This window comes from Zootoca vivipara, chromosome 8 (genome assembly GCF_963506605.1).
Source record: "Zootoca vivipara chromosome 8, rZooViv1.1, whole genome shotgun sequence".
Classification (NCBI taxonomy): Eukaryota; Metazoa; Chordata; class Lepidosauria; order Squamata; family Lacertidae; genus Zootoca; species Zootoca vivipara.
The window spans coordinates 44,622,444-44,638,827 of record NC_083283.1 but is presented as its reverse complement, the minus strand read 5'-3'; the positions used below and the strand labels follow the sequence as shown (position 1 = coordinate 44,638,827).

The 16,384-nt window shown below is 41.7% G+C and overlaps 1 protein-coding gene across 1 annotated transcript in view; it reads left to right on the top strand.

Moving 5' to 3' along the window:
- The window catches only part of LAMA3 (laminin subunit alpha 3), a 135,838-nt gene that overhangs the window by 37,992 nt on the left and 81,462 nt on the right, over positions 1-16,384 (top strand). The window contains exons 15-24 of the mRNA XM_035125886.2: positions 166-300; positions 1,964-2,101; positions 3,234-3,280; positions 4,473-4,572; positions 6,430-6,482; positions 7,637-7,742; positions 8,672-8,771; positions 9,217-9,373; positions 12,985-13,114; positions 15,733-15,875. Coding sequence (XP_034981777.2) covers positions 166-300; positions 1,964-2,101; positions 3,234-3,280; positions 4,473-4,572; positions 6,430-6,482; positions 7,637-7,742; positions 8,672-8,771; positions 9,217-9,373; positions 12,985-13,114; positions 15,733-15,875 — 1,109 coding nt within the window. The remainder of the gene's footprint in view (positions 1-165; positions 301-1,963; positions 2,102-3,233; positions 3,281-4,472; positions 4,573-6,429; positions 6,483-7,636; positions 7,743-8,671; positions 8,772-9,216; positions 9,374-12,984; positions 13,115-15,732; positions 15,876-16,384) is intronic.

Here is a 16,384-nt window from a genome sequence, read left to right as displayed (position 1 = left end):
GAGCATCACCCGTTTTCCTTCTATGAAATCAGCATTCTGTGGTGCCCACAACAGTCTTTTAGATTTCCCAACATGCCCACAGGCCAAAAATGGTCAAGAACCTCAAACTTAAAGAGAACTAACAAACAACAATGTCATGGTTTCTTATTCTCTCCCCGCTTACAGAATGCAACTGTGATACACCTGGGTCTGTGAGCAACACGTGTGGCTCTTTGGGACACTGTCATTGCTATACAAACTATGCTGGGCCAAAATGCAGCCAGTGTGCTCCTGGCTACTATAGCTATCCCAGTTGTTTGGGTAAGTAACCAATCAAGTTTCTTTCTCAGATATGAACTTTGATTTAACAAGGTATTACTGTACGTGGAAGCAAAACTGTTTTAGTTTACTAGATGTATTTAAGAAAAACGATGTCAGGTGATTGACAGGTGGGTTGCCCTTCCCACCTGTCAAATTGAGCTTGTGATGCTACGTTCTGATAAGGGATTTGGCCCATGAAGCCAAAAATGCTTCCCTACCCCTGCTCTAGAGAGCAGCTGCCACTTGGGACTAAACTGTTTCTAACATACATGTGGGTGGGAGAAGCATTTTGACTGGAGGCAAAGGATTATTGCCCCTGTGCCATGATGCTGATCTTGCTGACCCTCCCACTGTTGCACCAGCTTTTTATTTGTTAAAACCAGCTGCCCAAGGGGAAGCTGTGACAAATTTCAAATGTAAATTGACCCTCAATTGCATAAAGACCAACAGCCTGGCTCAATATATTGCAAATGTTTTGTTTGTGTACCCAGCAACTTTAGCCTGGGTAGAATACACATTTTTGTGACTCTCTGAAGGTGATGCTTACTTGCCCTTCCCCAACCTGGTGCCCTCAAAAATGTCTTGAACTACTTTTGCCATTAGTCCCAGCCAGTATGCTTGGTTGGCCCTGACCCCTGCTTGGGCCTTCTCATTTGCAGTTCCCTGGTTGTAAAGTACCCTCTTTGATGAGGTGTGTCTTCCTACCTCATTATCAGCATTTAGGAGAAATTTAAGAACATTCCTGTTTACCCAGGCATGTGATGACTGAGGATATGTGACTGTTTTAAAATGTTTTTAGATGTCCTTGATTTTTTAATTTATTTATTTTTATTGCACCATTTTGCTGCTTTGTTGTTGGCTGCCTGTGCTGTTTTGAGAGGAAGGGAAGGACAGAGATGTAGATAATAATATAATAAACACCCAGAGGGCATCAACTTGGCAAAGGCTGCATAACTAAGAACAGTATAGTGCAGCTGACAGAATTCCTCACAACCTACACAGTAAGCAGAGAACATGTTTTCCATGCTCTTTGCTTCAAACAACTCCTGTCCTCAGATTAACTGAAGGTGGGTGGGGTGGGGATAGAGAAACAGGCCTGTATTCAAAATTGCAAATGTCAGCACTGTATTGTTCAGTATAGAACTAGAGGATCTGCATCTTGACATTTGTTGTGAAAATTAACTTTTTGCAACAAAAATGTTGCAAGATTTGAAAGCGTTTGAGTTAGGTGGACTTCAGAAGCTGATGATTTCAGTGTGTTATATTTGCAAAATCCCACCAACTTGCAATTGGTTCCCCCTCCCTCCCCCTCAAGGCCCAACGTGCTTGAACGGAGGCATGAAGACTAGAGGAAAATATAGCTGTCCTTGTTCAGTTGAGGGAGCCTATGCTCTCTGGCATGGTGTCCTCAGAGAGATTGCCTACATAGCTAGGGGCTACATGAGGAGAAGGAGGATGAATAAGACCTCTGACCTCAAGTTACATATCTCTCTCCAAAAGGAGAAGCATGGAATGTATCAATCCACAAAGAAGCAGCTTCTTGCTGGAGCATGTCTCCAAACTTTTATCCGTCCATGTGTGTGTGTGTGTGTGTGTGTGTGTGTGTATGTGTATGTAGTAATATGAAACCTGGTGTCCTTATAAAATTAACGCCTTTTTTCAGCTTGTCAGTGCTCGACCCATGGCTCCTACCAGGGTGCATGTGATGCAGTCACAGGCCAGTGTGAGTGTCAACCAGGCTTTACAGGACAACAGTGTCAGAGATGTCTCTCAGCAGCCAACAGTTTTCCTCATTGCCGAGGTAATAATTACCAAGACACGTCTATTTATGGCGATATTGTAGAAGCAGAAAATTGTATGCGATCAAGGGAGTTGGACAAGTTTTGCCCTCATTGTGAGGCCAAATACTTGTTTAGGCTGCCATTGCTAAGTGTAAGATGCTTAGATCTTAGAGCTCAGGTGGTGGCAGGTGTCCTGACTCCTGAAGGATGTCATTTGGTGATTTAGAGGGACACTTTATTGAGGCAAGGAAGCCATACTACCTTATCTCAGACATTTGCAAACCATTTTTCAGCTGAAGAGTGGGATAAAAATGTTTTAAATAAATAAGTAAATAAAATTTATTTGAAAATCCCTTTTTAAAGCCATCCAAGTTTCTGCCTCTGATAGGAGCAAATTTCATTGTTTCGCTATGTGCTGTGTGAAGATTTACTTTATCTTTTCTGAATCAACATTCTTCTGCTTCATTGTATGTCCACGCATTCTAGTGTTAAGAGAGATGGAGAAAAACTATTCTTTGTCACTTTCTCTATGCCATGCATACCGGTAGCTACTTTTATACACTTCCTTTACATCCGCTTTTACTTGCCTTTTAAAATTAAGAAGTTTCAAATGCTAAAATCTTGCTTCATCGGAGAAATTGGCATTCTGTTGTCCTGATGCCATAGGAAAGGAGTTAGTGGTTGTTTATAGCTAAATCCTCTATGAATGGGATGTGTCTGGATTTAAGTTTGAGAGATACAAGCACATACGTCTATGCTTTCCTGTTGTCATGAGGTTCCCTCAGTGGCCATGGCCAAGTGAGTCAATACCAATGACTGGGCAGTGTTATGTATAGAAGTAATGGGAAATCTCACTCATGTTATTGGCCTCAGTTAATGTTTTCCATCTCTGTTTCCTACCTGTAAAATGGAAGCAACATTGACTACAGGGCCAATGTGAGGATAAAACACTATGCAGTATGTGCATAAAAGGAGGTATTTAAGTATTATTAAGAACATATCAGGGAGAAACTGTCAGTGTTTGTTGTGAGGTTCAGTGTATAGTGAACTAACCAGGGAATACTTTCTTCACTTAAAAAGTGCTATATGGATTGTTGAAAATAAATAGCTTTAAAATAACGGGTTTGTTGTTGTTTTTTAAATTGTAAACAGGAGACAGCAACAAATGTGACCCAGCAGGAACAATGGATTCTTATTCTGTAAGTATTACATTATAGAATTGTCATTCAAAGGCCATAATTCATCGAACATTCATTTTCCTAACAGTGGATTTATATGGAGAAAGAAACAAATAGCTGGCAACACATTTGCACCTATCCTGTTAAATAACCTGACTGTGGCATCTTCAGTTATAACACAAGGCCACATTGCTAGGGCTTGAATGGCTGGTTCTCCACCCTTTTCCGTTGCTAGTAAATGGGCATGGGGCAAGTTGTCCTTACAGGCATGGTAGCTCTAGGGAGGAGACTCCTCCAGTAGGTAACATTTAGATAAGGAACTGTGGTGAGTGGGATGGTAAGCCCTCTTTAGTTCATAAGCGTAGGAGAAATGGAATGCTTGTCATACCTCCTAATATCAAATGTGTGAATATTACTACTTGTGAGATTTGATGACAATATACATACCATAATAGGCACATGTTCTGTAGTGAATTTGCCACTGTTCTGCTCAAATCTCATTAGTTCCATTGAGCAAAGAGGTGTAAGACTGTTCCCCCATTTGATAATCTTTTATTTTTTTTGTGTGTGTGTTTTATTTATCCATAACTTAATGTAAGTTGTCCAGTGGACTTTATTGATGGGCAGTATAAAAATATTAATTTAAAAAGCATGGAAAAAATCAGCACATTTCCTAAGGGCACACCTGCAAGTTGGAGGGATGCAGCTGTGAGTTGGCGGGGTGGGGGGAACTTTCTCAGAGTTTGGATAGGTTCCTTCAGCTCCTCCAGTCACATGTTGAGCCATGCAAGGATTCAAACTACAGTAGTATAGTCTAGCAGCTACAGACCATTGTATTGGGTGGAGCGTCCCATCAGTGCAAGTGTTGCAGCTTGCCAGATGAAACAACCTCCCCTCCCCTTTTCCTGTAGGCTGTATCTGAGGGTTCTCCAAGCCAATTTCAGGGGCTGCAGGGAAAGGAGAGGGGGAAAGTCCTGTTGTATGAGCAGAAGCGCTTGTGCAGACTTCTGCTGATGGAACTCGTTAGGTGAATTCTGCTCATTGTGTATCTTCAGACAACTTACTAATTCTAAGTCTGGATTCTCCATTTGTAAAACTGTTCTCCATCTCCCATTTCCTACAGTACAGTATGTGTATTTCAAAGCTGTATACTAGTTTGTCAGGACCCTTAGCTCCCTGTCATGACATATGCATTATTCCCTTTGTCCATTAGGACGATTGCCGGTGTCTGCAAAATGTAGAAGGTCCAACCTGTAGCATTTGCAAACCACTTTACTGGCATCTGGCCAGAGAAAACCCGTATGGATGCATAGGTAAGGCTGTGTTGATACACACCCAGTGCAGGGGTACGCATAGACTACCCCTAAACATTTTGTGAATCTAAGTTTGGCCTCATTGAGGTGCAGTATTTTAATATGAGTAGGAAAATGAGAGTACCTCTAAACATTTTTTAAAGCACTGTACACACCTTCATGTTATATTATAAAAATAAAGCCTGTGGTTTTTTCCTGTTCTCAGCCCAGTCCAGGTCCTCCAGACCTGCCACTATTATCTTTTATTCAGCAACCCTAAGAAAATGATTGTACCTGTACACATTTGAGGTTCCAAGAGGGCTTCACTGACTGACACAGATGTGGACATGGTTGTGAAGGCCTTCACTGTGCAGTCTTAAACCACTGACTTTGGATTCAGCTGCCTTGTATATTGGAGAAGGTTTTGAGCTCTCTTTTAGTGAAAGCACAGTTCTCACATGCTGAGAGTATCAAACAATCCAGTATTCTTGCAGTTGTTAAAAAAAAACCACTCTGTTTCCCATTAGTAATACAGATGCCTAATGATGCATAGCCAAATTCTGTTCTGCATAATCACTTGATGTAAATTTAGCAGAGTTAGGCAACATACACTTGCAAAACTCATATAGCAGCTTACTGGTATATCCACAGGACATTTAGCAGCCTTTTGGGGCTGGGGATTATCATGAAAATGACACAGAATAAAGGGTTTAAGCCTCTCCTATACACCACAGTCTTGATCTGGATCAGGGTCATCTACAGCTGCTATTTAAAAAATAAAATTAGAAATACACAAATTCAAGCATGCTTTTGCAGGACATTCCTGTAAATATTTACTCAGAAGTAAGTCCTCTTAAGTTCAATGAAACTTAACTCCCAGGTTCAAGGGCTATAGAATTGCACCCTCAATCTAGTGTTTGATTTGGCACAGAGTGAGCCCTTTTTGCTTGGAGAAAATTGTTTATTTACTTGTCCAAGAAGCCTCCTATTGGTAGTTTTCTGAAACACACTTGCCTTTTTCATGGACTGCCCAGAGTTATGTTGAGGTGCAGAACATGGAAAATAAGTACAACAATAACTGGAAGCATTTTCAAAATGTTCAGCAATGCTCAAAGTGTTTCTGATAGGTCTAGACAGACTTTAGACAGCTTGCTGTGTGGAAAGGAGTCTTAAAATAGCTTCCTCCCCCCCTCCCCAAGAACATTCATGTCACTTTTATGGTAACATGCATCCACCAATCTAGCAAAAGTTATAGGAATTATTAGTACTGAATTCCACTTACATGGTATCAGAATGTGGCAAGGTCAACAAAGATTCCCTGGAGAGTGGTTGCGATGGTAATGTTTTCATAGCCTCAGGAGAATTACAGAGGAAGATAACAGATAGTCAAGCTAGCAGAAACACATGCAAGATACTTACCCCCCAGAATTTCTATGATTGGTGAAAATTAGGAGCACACCTCTGTCTCGTGTGTACCTCCTCCATAATGAACTTAATACCTGAAATGGAACAGCCCACATTTATTTTAAAGTGGAATCTCCCTGTCTGTGTAATCCTGGCCTTGTTTTCATTAAGGGTGTGGATTGTGAAATCAGAGGGAACTTCCACTCAAACAGATGCTATCTCCTAGTTCAGGAGTTTTGCTCTGAGATGGGGCTGGAGAAGATGGAGGGGGCAGGCAGGCTCATCTCACCACAGGTAGACATTCCAAGTTAGAGTATTATATGAACCCTAAGTCTTTCTGGATTTTGGTCTTATAATTTAAAGGGCAGAGAGTTCCTTTAGGCATGCCTGTTGTCTAGCCCTCATCCAACAGATGTCACTCATATAAAGGGTTCTAAGAAAATGGGTTTGAGGTGGATATGTTTGCCTTTACAGAGTGCCAGTGTGAGGCATCAGGAACACTGAGTGGAGTCAGAGAGTGTCGGCAGGTAAAAATATTCAGTTTTCACTTACGTGTTAGTCAACTTTTTTGGCTGAATAAATCCATATCAAGCACCAGCTCTCACACTGGTCTACAGGCCCAAATGTGTGGGTGGGGAGGACGTTGGCATCCCAATATTCTTTGTTGCTTGGGTGCAAGTCTTGCTTTTTAGGCCCAATTTAAAAATTTGCTTTTCATCTTTCTGAGTCCTTTGTGACATGCATGAATGTCCCCTCCAGGTGAGGTACTACAAATGACAATGAGTGAAAAAGCCTTCTCAGTAGTGACTCCCTAGTTTGTGGAATGCCTTCCCCAGAGAGACCCACCTAGCACCTACCCTAATGTCTTTTCATTGCCAGGCAAACAGAATGATAACCTAGTTTTAACTCGGTGAATTTTATTTCTCCGCTCCCTCTTTTAAAACTGGTTTAATTCTGTGCATTTTTATCCCTCTCTCTGTTTCCCTTTCTCTACATTTTGATCTGCTGTGTTTTATTTGTTGGCTTATATTGTAATCTCTTTATTTTTATATTTTTGGTCTACATTGTAAGCCTCCTAGAGAAGCTTTGTTATTAGGCCATTGAAAAAATATCCCACCTAAATAAATAAATACAATACAATACTGAGTTAAATAGGAACTACTCCCATGTAATTGTTCATATCTGTATCCCAAGTAGCTTGCTTAGCAAGTTGGTGTCAGGTTTAGCTAATTTTTATAAAAGAGCTCCCTGACCCTGCCAAAGTTACCCATGACTGACTGACTCCAAATCTGGCAAATCACAGGAAGAACTTCCCACTCTAGCCCACTGTTAGAATAGGGCCCCACAGATATTATTGGGCTTGATCCCTATCCGTGGCAATGCTGGCTGGGAATGCTGGGAATTGGAGTCCGACAGTGGCTCAAAGACTCCAGGTTCCCCATATCTAGACTAGAACCTGAGAGATAATCCCACACAAGGCTATCCTGCAGAAGTGGTGCATTTGGCCTCTTTCCTTTTCTACATAGTGATCTCTGTGTTTGCAAACCAGCTCCCAGCTAATGCCACAATCATCCATTCATGCCTATTTTAAAATAATTTAGGTCATTACTAAAGACCCTTTTGAAATAAGAAATGTATCAAAGGAAAACTTGAAAGCTTCTCCACTCCCTTCCCCTTATAGGTGGATGGTGAATGTTACTGCAAGCCTAACGTTTGTGGAGATTCGTGTGATACTTGTGAAGATGGTTATTATGGTCTAGAAGACAAAAATTATTTTGGATGTCAAGGTACAGTGTGGTTTAGTTACTACAGGGCATGTTTCTAAAAAATATAGTCTTCAAATCACTCCTATATAATATATTTGCATATGAACATTTATTATTGTTTCTTACCAATGTGAGCCTTCTGTTTAAATTTGGTAAGTGACAGTGGGCAGGTTTTCAGTATTCAATATCTGCTTTCTTCAACACAGATTGCTCTTTAAACTGATGGCCTTAAGCTGTGTTCACACTCCTGATTACAGCACATTTACTGTGTTGCCGGTGCTGAGTTTTTGAGAGTCAGTGTGGTGTAGTGGTTAGCGACCCAGACTTGGGAGACCAAAGTTCTAGCCCCCCCCCCCAATCTTGAAGCTCATTTCATGACCTTAAGCCAGGCATAGTCTCTCAGTCTAACCTGCTTCACAGGGTTGTTGTGAGAATAAAATGCAGGATGGAGAACTATGTCAGCCACCTTGAGCTCCTTGGAGGAAAGGTGGGATATAAATAGAAAACAGACTAGTGTTTTAATGAGTCCCTACTTATCTCATTCTGTTTATGCTACTCTTTCCCTTCAGAAACAGGGACTCATTTCCACAGTGACCTGCAGTAAAACAGCCATAGCAATTGGGGCAATGTCAGTTCTTCCTCCTCTGCCCTTTCCTAGCTCTTGATTGTGTGAGAGAGATGGAGAGGTGACTTTGGATCTATACAGGTACTTTGTTGTGCATCTGCTGTGATGACTCTGGGGCTATGCCAGCCCACTGCAGAAAGTCATACATATACATTTTTGAGAATTGATCTTCAGCATAAATAATGCTGCACCAAAGTCATTTACGGAAAGGTGGAGAATGTTCTTCCCATCTCTTTGTCCCAGAAAACCTACAAATCTTTCTTCTGGTATCACATATATTTTGTATCCTCTGCTTAAAAAGTTTGGTTCTTTCCTTTACTCGCAGGGTGCAAATGTGACGTGGGAGGGGCCATAAGCCGTGTGTGTGATGATCTGTCGGGTGATTGCCAGTGCAGAAGGCACATGGTTGGGAAATCCTGCAGTGAGTAAGTAAGATGGAAAAGTGAAGCTTAGGCACCAGTAAATCCAATAATAATAATAAGAATAAGAATAATAAATTGATTGATTGATACCCTGCCCATCTGGCTGGGTTTCCCCAGCCACTCTGGGCAGCTTCCAACCGAATAATAAAAACACAATACAAAATCCTTAAGATTTTGTGCTGATTCATCAACACTTGATTGGTAATCTGGCATTAACCAGCTACATTCAATAGTGGGTGCCAAGTTCTGAGAGGGCGCTCTTAGTGACTTTCCCTTGATAGTAGTATGGAGTGGATTCGTTTAGCCATCTCCCTCCTTAACTTCTGCCATATGGTCTAATCCAGCAGGCCAATTCTTAAATGTTATGTCTCTTTTTCATATGTAGCAAATGAAACATTTTTAGAAAACAAAAGCATTGCCTGCCATTTCATTTTTGTATTTATGAAAGGCCTGAAAAGGACTACTACTTACCTGATTTACATCACATGAAGTTTGAAGTTGAAGATGGTACATCTCCTAATGGAAGAGGAATCCGGTTTGGTTATGATCTTCGAGAATTTCCTGGCTTTAGCTGGCGAGGTTATGCACAGATGTCCTCAGTACAAGTATGTATTTAACTGACCAGATGTTACTTTGTGAAATAACCTCAGGAAGAAGATGTTTGTTCATTTCCTTGGTCCTGCTGGATTATAGAAGAGGCCAGAAGAAGTTAATCCCACATAAACTTCTTTTCATTTTTAAAAGTTTATAATGGGTGTGAAGGAAACATTCTTCAGCAAAGCCTGCTCTATGCATTTACCCTTCCTCTGTGGGGAGATCTTTTAAGTGGTGACTCCCCATGCCCTCTTGCATTGCCTGCAGCAGTTTATTATTATTATTTATTTGTTGCATTTATATCCCAACTTTTTTCTCCATGGAGCTCCATGTGGCTTACATAGTTCACCCACTCATTTAATCCTCACAACAACCCTGTAAAGTAGGTTAGGCTGAGGGGTTATGACTGGCCACCAAGGTCACCAAGCTTCATGGCCAAGTGGAGAATCGAACCCTGGTCTCCCAGGTCCTAGTCCAACACTCTAACCACTACACCACCACTGGCTCCAGTCTGCCATGTGATTCCTTTCAGTCACTTGGAGATATATCCACATCAGGGACAGATGCTTCCAGGAAATCCACTGTGGTTGTAGAAACTCCCCATGTGATTGAGATGACGCATATAGCAAGTTTTCCTAGATGTAATAGCTGGAGTTGTGAGGCAGAAGTGAATCTTTTTAGACTTGCCCTAAGCTTGTTACAATTGAGTAGGAACATAGGAAGCTGCCTTATACTGTCAGGCTGAATGAGGTAACTGTTAGGTGGATTTGTAGCTCGTTGACTGACCGAACCCAAAGAGTGCTCACTCATGTTCCTTATTATCATGGGAAAAAGTAACAAGTTGGGTGCCACAGGGTTCTCTCCTGGATCCATTGTTGTTCAATTATAAATGACTTAGATGAAGGAATTCAAGGGATGATACTAAACTGGGAGGGGTAGCTAATGCTGCAGAAGACAGACTCAAGATTCCAGATGACATTAAAAGATTGGAGAACTGGGCCCAAACTAACAAAATGAATTTCAATAGGGACAAATGTCAGATTCGATACTTAGGCAGGAAGAACCACCTGCACAAATATAAGATGGGGGACCCCCAGCTTGCCGGTGATACACGTGAAAAGGATCTAGGGGTCTTAGTGGACCACATGATGTTTCCCTGGTGTTGGGAAAGATGGAGGGCACAAGGAGAAGGGGACGACAGAGGATGAGATGGCTGGACAGTGTTCTCGAAGCTACGAACATGAGTTTGACCAAACTGCGGGAGGCAGTGGAAGACAGGAGTGCCTGGCGTGCTCTGGTCCATGGGGTCACGAAGAGTCGGACACGACTAAACGACTAAACAACAACAACAACAAGTGGACCACAAGCTTAACATCAGTCAAAAGTGTGATGTAGCAGCAGCAGGAAAAAAGCTAATGCTATTCTAGGCTGCATCAACAGAAGTATAGTGTTCCAATCAAGGGAAGTCATAGTACCACTCTTATTCTGCTTTGGTCAGACCATACCAGGAGTGCTGTGTCCAATTCTGCACACCACAACTTAAGGATATTGACAAGCTGCAACGTTTAGAGGAGAGTAACCAAGATGATTAAGGGTCTAGAAACCAAGCCTTATGAGGAACAGTTGAGGGAGTTGGGCATGTTTAGCCTGGAGAAGAGGAGGCTGAGAGGAAATATGACAATCATCTTCAAATATCTAAAGGGTTGTGACATGGAAGATGGAGCAAGCTTGGTTTCTCCTGCTCTGGAAGGTAGGACCTGAATCAATAGTTTCAAGTTACAAGAAAGAAGATTCTGACTAAACATCAGGAATAACTTTCTGGCAGTAAAAGCTGTTCAACAGTGAACCAGACTTGCTTGGAAGGTGTTGGACTTTCCTTCCTTGGAAGTTTTTAAGCAGAAGTTGAATGGCCATCTGTCATGGATGCTTTAGCTGAGATTCCTACATTGCAGGGGGTTGTAGTAGATGACCCTCAAGGTCCCTTCCAACTCTATAATTTTATGATTCTGTGATTCTCAATTTGTGAGCATTACAGAAAAAAATGGAGGAATGTATTCAGGAAGTGCTGTCTTGGCATCTTTTTGGAGAACATGTTTTATTTCATAAAGTGATGTTTGTTCATCCTTGGGGACGTGTCCAGAGAGATTGTTGGAGTAGCATGATATATAATAGATTCCTTCTGGTTAATCTTCATTCATTTGTATGCCTTACTCCTCTTAATCTTGGGCTTTCCCTTAGGGTTATTCTTTTAAATTTTGTTAACTGTGTCAGAATTTTGCAAGGGTAAAATATAAATTTATGAACTACAACTTCTCCATTGCCATTACCCCCTCTGCTTTTCCTAGCCTTCAAAAACAGAGCATGCTCTTAAGAAACCTGGATCAGCCCCCAGAATATGCCTTGTTCAGATGATCCAAAGAAGAACATTTTTGGCTGTTTTATACTAATTTTAGCTAGTAGAGCAGCTCAGCGTTTCCTGTTTTGTTCCCATTAAGTTAACTTCATTTTTGAAGCTTTTGTTAGAGGAGGAAGGGAAACAATGCTGGCATCCCCACCCCAAACCTCTCTCCTCCTTCTGCAGTGATTCTGTAGTTGGTGGTCACCAATGAAAAACTAATGGGAGATGCATAGAAAAAGGGTGAGGAAGAATAATCGAACCAAATAAGTTAAATAATGCATGGAACTCTAGACATATGCCAAATGAACTTCAGTCATTTGGTTTCAAACCTTTCCATTGCATCGTTGACATCTAGTTGGATTCTCTAGGTAGTAGTTACTTAGTTAATACATGGAAAACCTTCATCTCAAATGCCAAGTTAAAATAGATTGGAGAAGTGCAAAGTACATCATCCATGATTTAACATTAGCACACATCTTTTAACACAGTTCTTATCCTTAAGCCATGCCACATGGACACCACAGTACTATGCTAACTTAGCAGAGCAATGATATACATGTCTTCTCAGAAACCCAGGATCAGACTATACAGGTAAGTGTGTATAAGAGTGCAGCTGTAAAAATGTGAACCATAGTACAGCCAAAACTTGTTATCCTTCCAGATTCATCAGGACATCATTCACAGTCAGGATCAGTAAGAAGAGAACTGCTTTAGACCTGTGTTTCACCCAAACCCACCATAACTTTTTTGATTACCGTGTTTACATTTGCTAAATGTTTCTAGACATTTTCTGCCTTTTGGGTGGTAGTATTAAAATAATATGCTTTCCTGTCCTCTTCTTTGCTTCTTTTTTCCCCAGCCAGAGGTGGTAGTACCTGTCACTGTGGCTTCTCCTAAGCTCTTCCACCTAGCACTGCACTATGTCACCTTGGTTTCAAAAAGCTGTAGAGGGAGGATCTCAATTGCTGAGGGGAAACATTTTGACCCTAATAACACTTGTAAGTGAATTACGTTTCTTGCTAGGTTTGCCTGTCTTTCTCTTCCTTACGCCAGAAAATGCTTTTCCTTCCGCATAAATGTCTCTGTCTATATGCGTGGTGCTTGTTATTCTTATTTTTTTTTTCCCTGTAGGAATTGAGTATTTTGCTTGCACAGCTTCTGAAGATTTATCCTTTTGTTACTTTATGGCTTTTTTTCCTTGTTTATTAACCTCCCATTTTACAGAATGAAGTAAGGATAACTTTGAACGTGGAGAAATCAAACCTCCGTTTATTTCGTGTTATTTTGAGGTATATTAATCCTGGAACTGCTGCGGTATCTGGCCACATAATCGCTTATTCTCGGCTTCATAAAGGTAGGTAGAGCAAAATGGCAGCGGAACTCAGCAGGTAGTCGCAAAGTGTCTTCATGCACTGAATTCAGTTGAACTAAAAGCTTATTTTATGCCATGCCCACCCGCCCACCCTACATTGTTCGGGTTTTTGCTGAGTCAGTAGCATAAAACACCATCAGATTGCTTCTTCACACAATCAAATCTAGGTCAAACTAATAACATTTGACAGAAAGCCAAGGTCTGCTTCTACCTTAGAAACAGCGTTTCTATTGGTTGAGGTTCAACACTGAGACTTGTTATCTGTGAAAGCCAGTTCAGTATGTGTGTGGTGAGTGTAGGATAGAAAGTGCTGTATCGGTTGAGAGAGAGACAGAGAGGAGAGGATTTATTTTGCTTTGCTTTGTATATAGAAACTCTGACTTTTCTTTTATTTTAATAAATCCTGTAAATAGTTTATTCTGCGTCCAGACGTCTAGTCATTTCAGTTACCGCCAGAAGCTTCCGGAAAAACCTGCGCAAACTCTGCTGTGTTCAGGCTGAAGTTACACCTGACACATAAAAACTCTAAGATACATGTTGTCTGGTGTGGGGTGAGTAAAGGTGGGGCTTCAAAGGAGCAAGCAGGTGCTTAAAGTGGGCTCCTTGTTGTTCCTTCATTGGAACAAGGCACACTTTTGCCTACCCATCAGCTGATGGGTGCTTGGAATGTGCCTTGCTCAAGGAGGGCGAAGTGCTTTCCCCTCCCACTGCTGCTCGTAGCCGCTTTTCAACTTCTAAAATTGGAAGTTGAAGGGAACAGCGCAGGGAGGCTTGCAAAGGGCTCCATTTGGTTGAGCATACTTGGTCCCTCCTTTTGGAAGCACTGGATGCACATAGGCAGCAGATGCTTCCTAAAAGCACTCCCACCCCCTGCCTGTCAGGTGATTGGAGGGGACAAAAGTAGCAGTCTTTTCAAAGGGCTGTCTGACAGCCCCTCTAGTCATGCTTGAGCTTCCTGAGGGTTTCAGCTACAAGTCTTTCAAATAGCACCGCCCTTTGAAATCCTGATTATTTGGGATATCAAAGTACAGCATCACCTGGCATCAAAGGGACATCAGGTGATAGGCAAGCGGGAGGCCCTGACCAACTATCAAGTTTGGCCTGGCTAGAAAAGGACGCCCACCCCTGTGGGTATATTCTGCACTCCCCTATTGCATGTTTGTTAGGTCTGCTATGTGCCGGGGGCAGGGTACCGTAGTAGTAATAATATACTTTATGTGTGCACATAAGCATGTATGTGTCATACATTGGAAGACACTGTTTCAGATTTTAAAAATAAATTTATTTGATCAAGACACCTGAGAACACAGATTAGCAACATTGTAAAGGCAGAAGAACTTCAGAGAGAAAATCACTTGCTCCTATATCCCATTCTGTCATAGAATCTTCCTCACTTGATGCTAGTGGGCCATGACCCTGATTTTTTTAAAAAAATAATAATTACTGAATACCTGGTTACAGGAGAGACATATGAATATGTGGTGGCAGAAATTTCCAGCCTACAAATTAGTGCCAAACAGATTGCTCAGCCCTAGAGTGTCAGGCTGAAGTAAAGGAGTAAACTCAAGGGCTGTAGCGGTTCCTAATTATCTACTTGCATTTTGATGTGCTTTCGAACTGCTAGGTTGGCAGGAGCTGCGACCAAGCAATGGGAGCTCACCCCCGTCACAGGGATTCGAACCGCCGACCTTCTGATCAGCAAGCCCTAGGCTCAGTGGTTTAACCACAGCGCCACCTGGGTCCCCCACCAGCTTTGTTATGTTAGAACAAATGATCAGACAAACCCTAACTTTGTTAATTAAGCAATTTCAGCTGCTGGTTTTTGCAACAGTAAAAAGACAGTCATTGTAGCAACAGTAAAAATACAAAAAGCAGTAGATAGAAAATCAGTTAAAATCCTGGGCAATCTTTTTTTTAAAAAAAAGTCTAAAACATGGCTCTCCGGGCAATCCAATCAGGTGGCGGTATGTAAATAATAGTAATTATTATTATTATGAAAGCCTACAGAGTGGCAGGGATATTTAGAGAAGGACCTCTGGTGCTAGACTTAAAATCAGGTAGGTTCCTTTTTTAAAATAGTGAAAAGGTTAGCTTATTAATAGCTTGCTTGCCAATTTTAGTTCTTCTGACAGATATTTCCCAGGGTGGTTTCATGGAGGGCAGCCTGTAGCAGAATGTGGATTGAATATATCATGAGATTTGGCTGGATCTTAATCTCATACCACATACAGTGCATTACAGTGCATTGCAGTAATATGTCTGTCAAACACTTTGAGCCTCTTCACACATAATCCTTAGGTGGCCACCCAAGGTCTCCCCCCCCAAAAAAAGTGTAAATCTAAAAAATGTAAAAACAACAGCAGAGTCATGTTGTAACCTTTAATGGATTTATTATGGCATAAGTTTTCGTCCCTTTTATCAGACACATGAAGTGTTGTCTTGAGTTGCAGGTACATACATGGTTGGGCGGGCAGGGGGATGCACCTGCTCTTTCAGTTTGCTGCTTATCTCATTTTAAGTAATAAAAATGTTGGTTTCTGAGTCATCAGGGAGTGTTGTTGTTGTTTAATTATTATTATTATTTTCTTGTTTGCTGGCAGGGACTCCTCAGAGCAAAGGTGTTGTTTTCCCACCCAGTAAAGAACCTGCTTTTGTCACTGTCCCAGGGAAGAGTTTTGCAGATGCATTTTCACTGGCTCCTGGAACCTGGATTTTTAAAATCATGGCAGAGGGAGTCTTATTGGTAAGATATTTGCTATAATTACGAGGGGGAAGAATGTTAGTGCAGTATAGTTCAGTCAAAACAGAGTTTTCATATATAGCAAAAACAGGGGAGGGGGAAGGGGCGTAGAAGGCTATCACAGATATTATGTTTTGCAACTTGTGCTCCCCTTCCCCTTACTTGCTTGGTTCTGAAAACCCCAGCTGGTGAAGTGGAGGTTACTGTCAGTTGGTTGTGCCTGGAGTCCTGAGGCAGAGCTCCTCTTAAGAGTTTATGTGTGTTATGTGAGGTTGGACTGTTTTGTGTGAAATGGTCCCCTTCTGTGCAGAGTGCCCTTTCTATTCTCTGCCCCCCCCCCAATCAGACTTCCCCCTTTTGACCTCTCAGTGTGCACAAGATGAGGTCAGAGAAATATAGCCTCATGAACTGTGCCTAGTTATTGGAGTGGTGGTCTCTCTGTGCTAGGCTTGTGTGCTGTGATTGGGTGCTGAATCACACCATATTCTGTGCCAGAGTGGGCAGAGGGACTG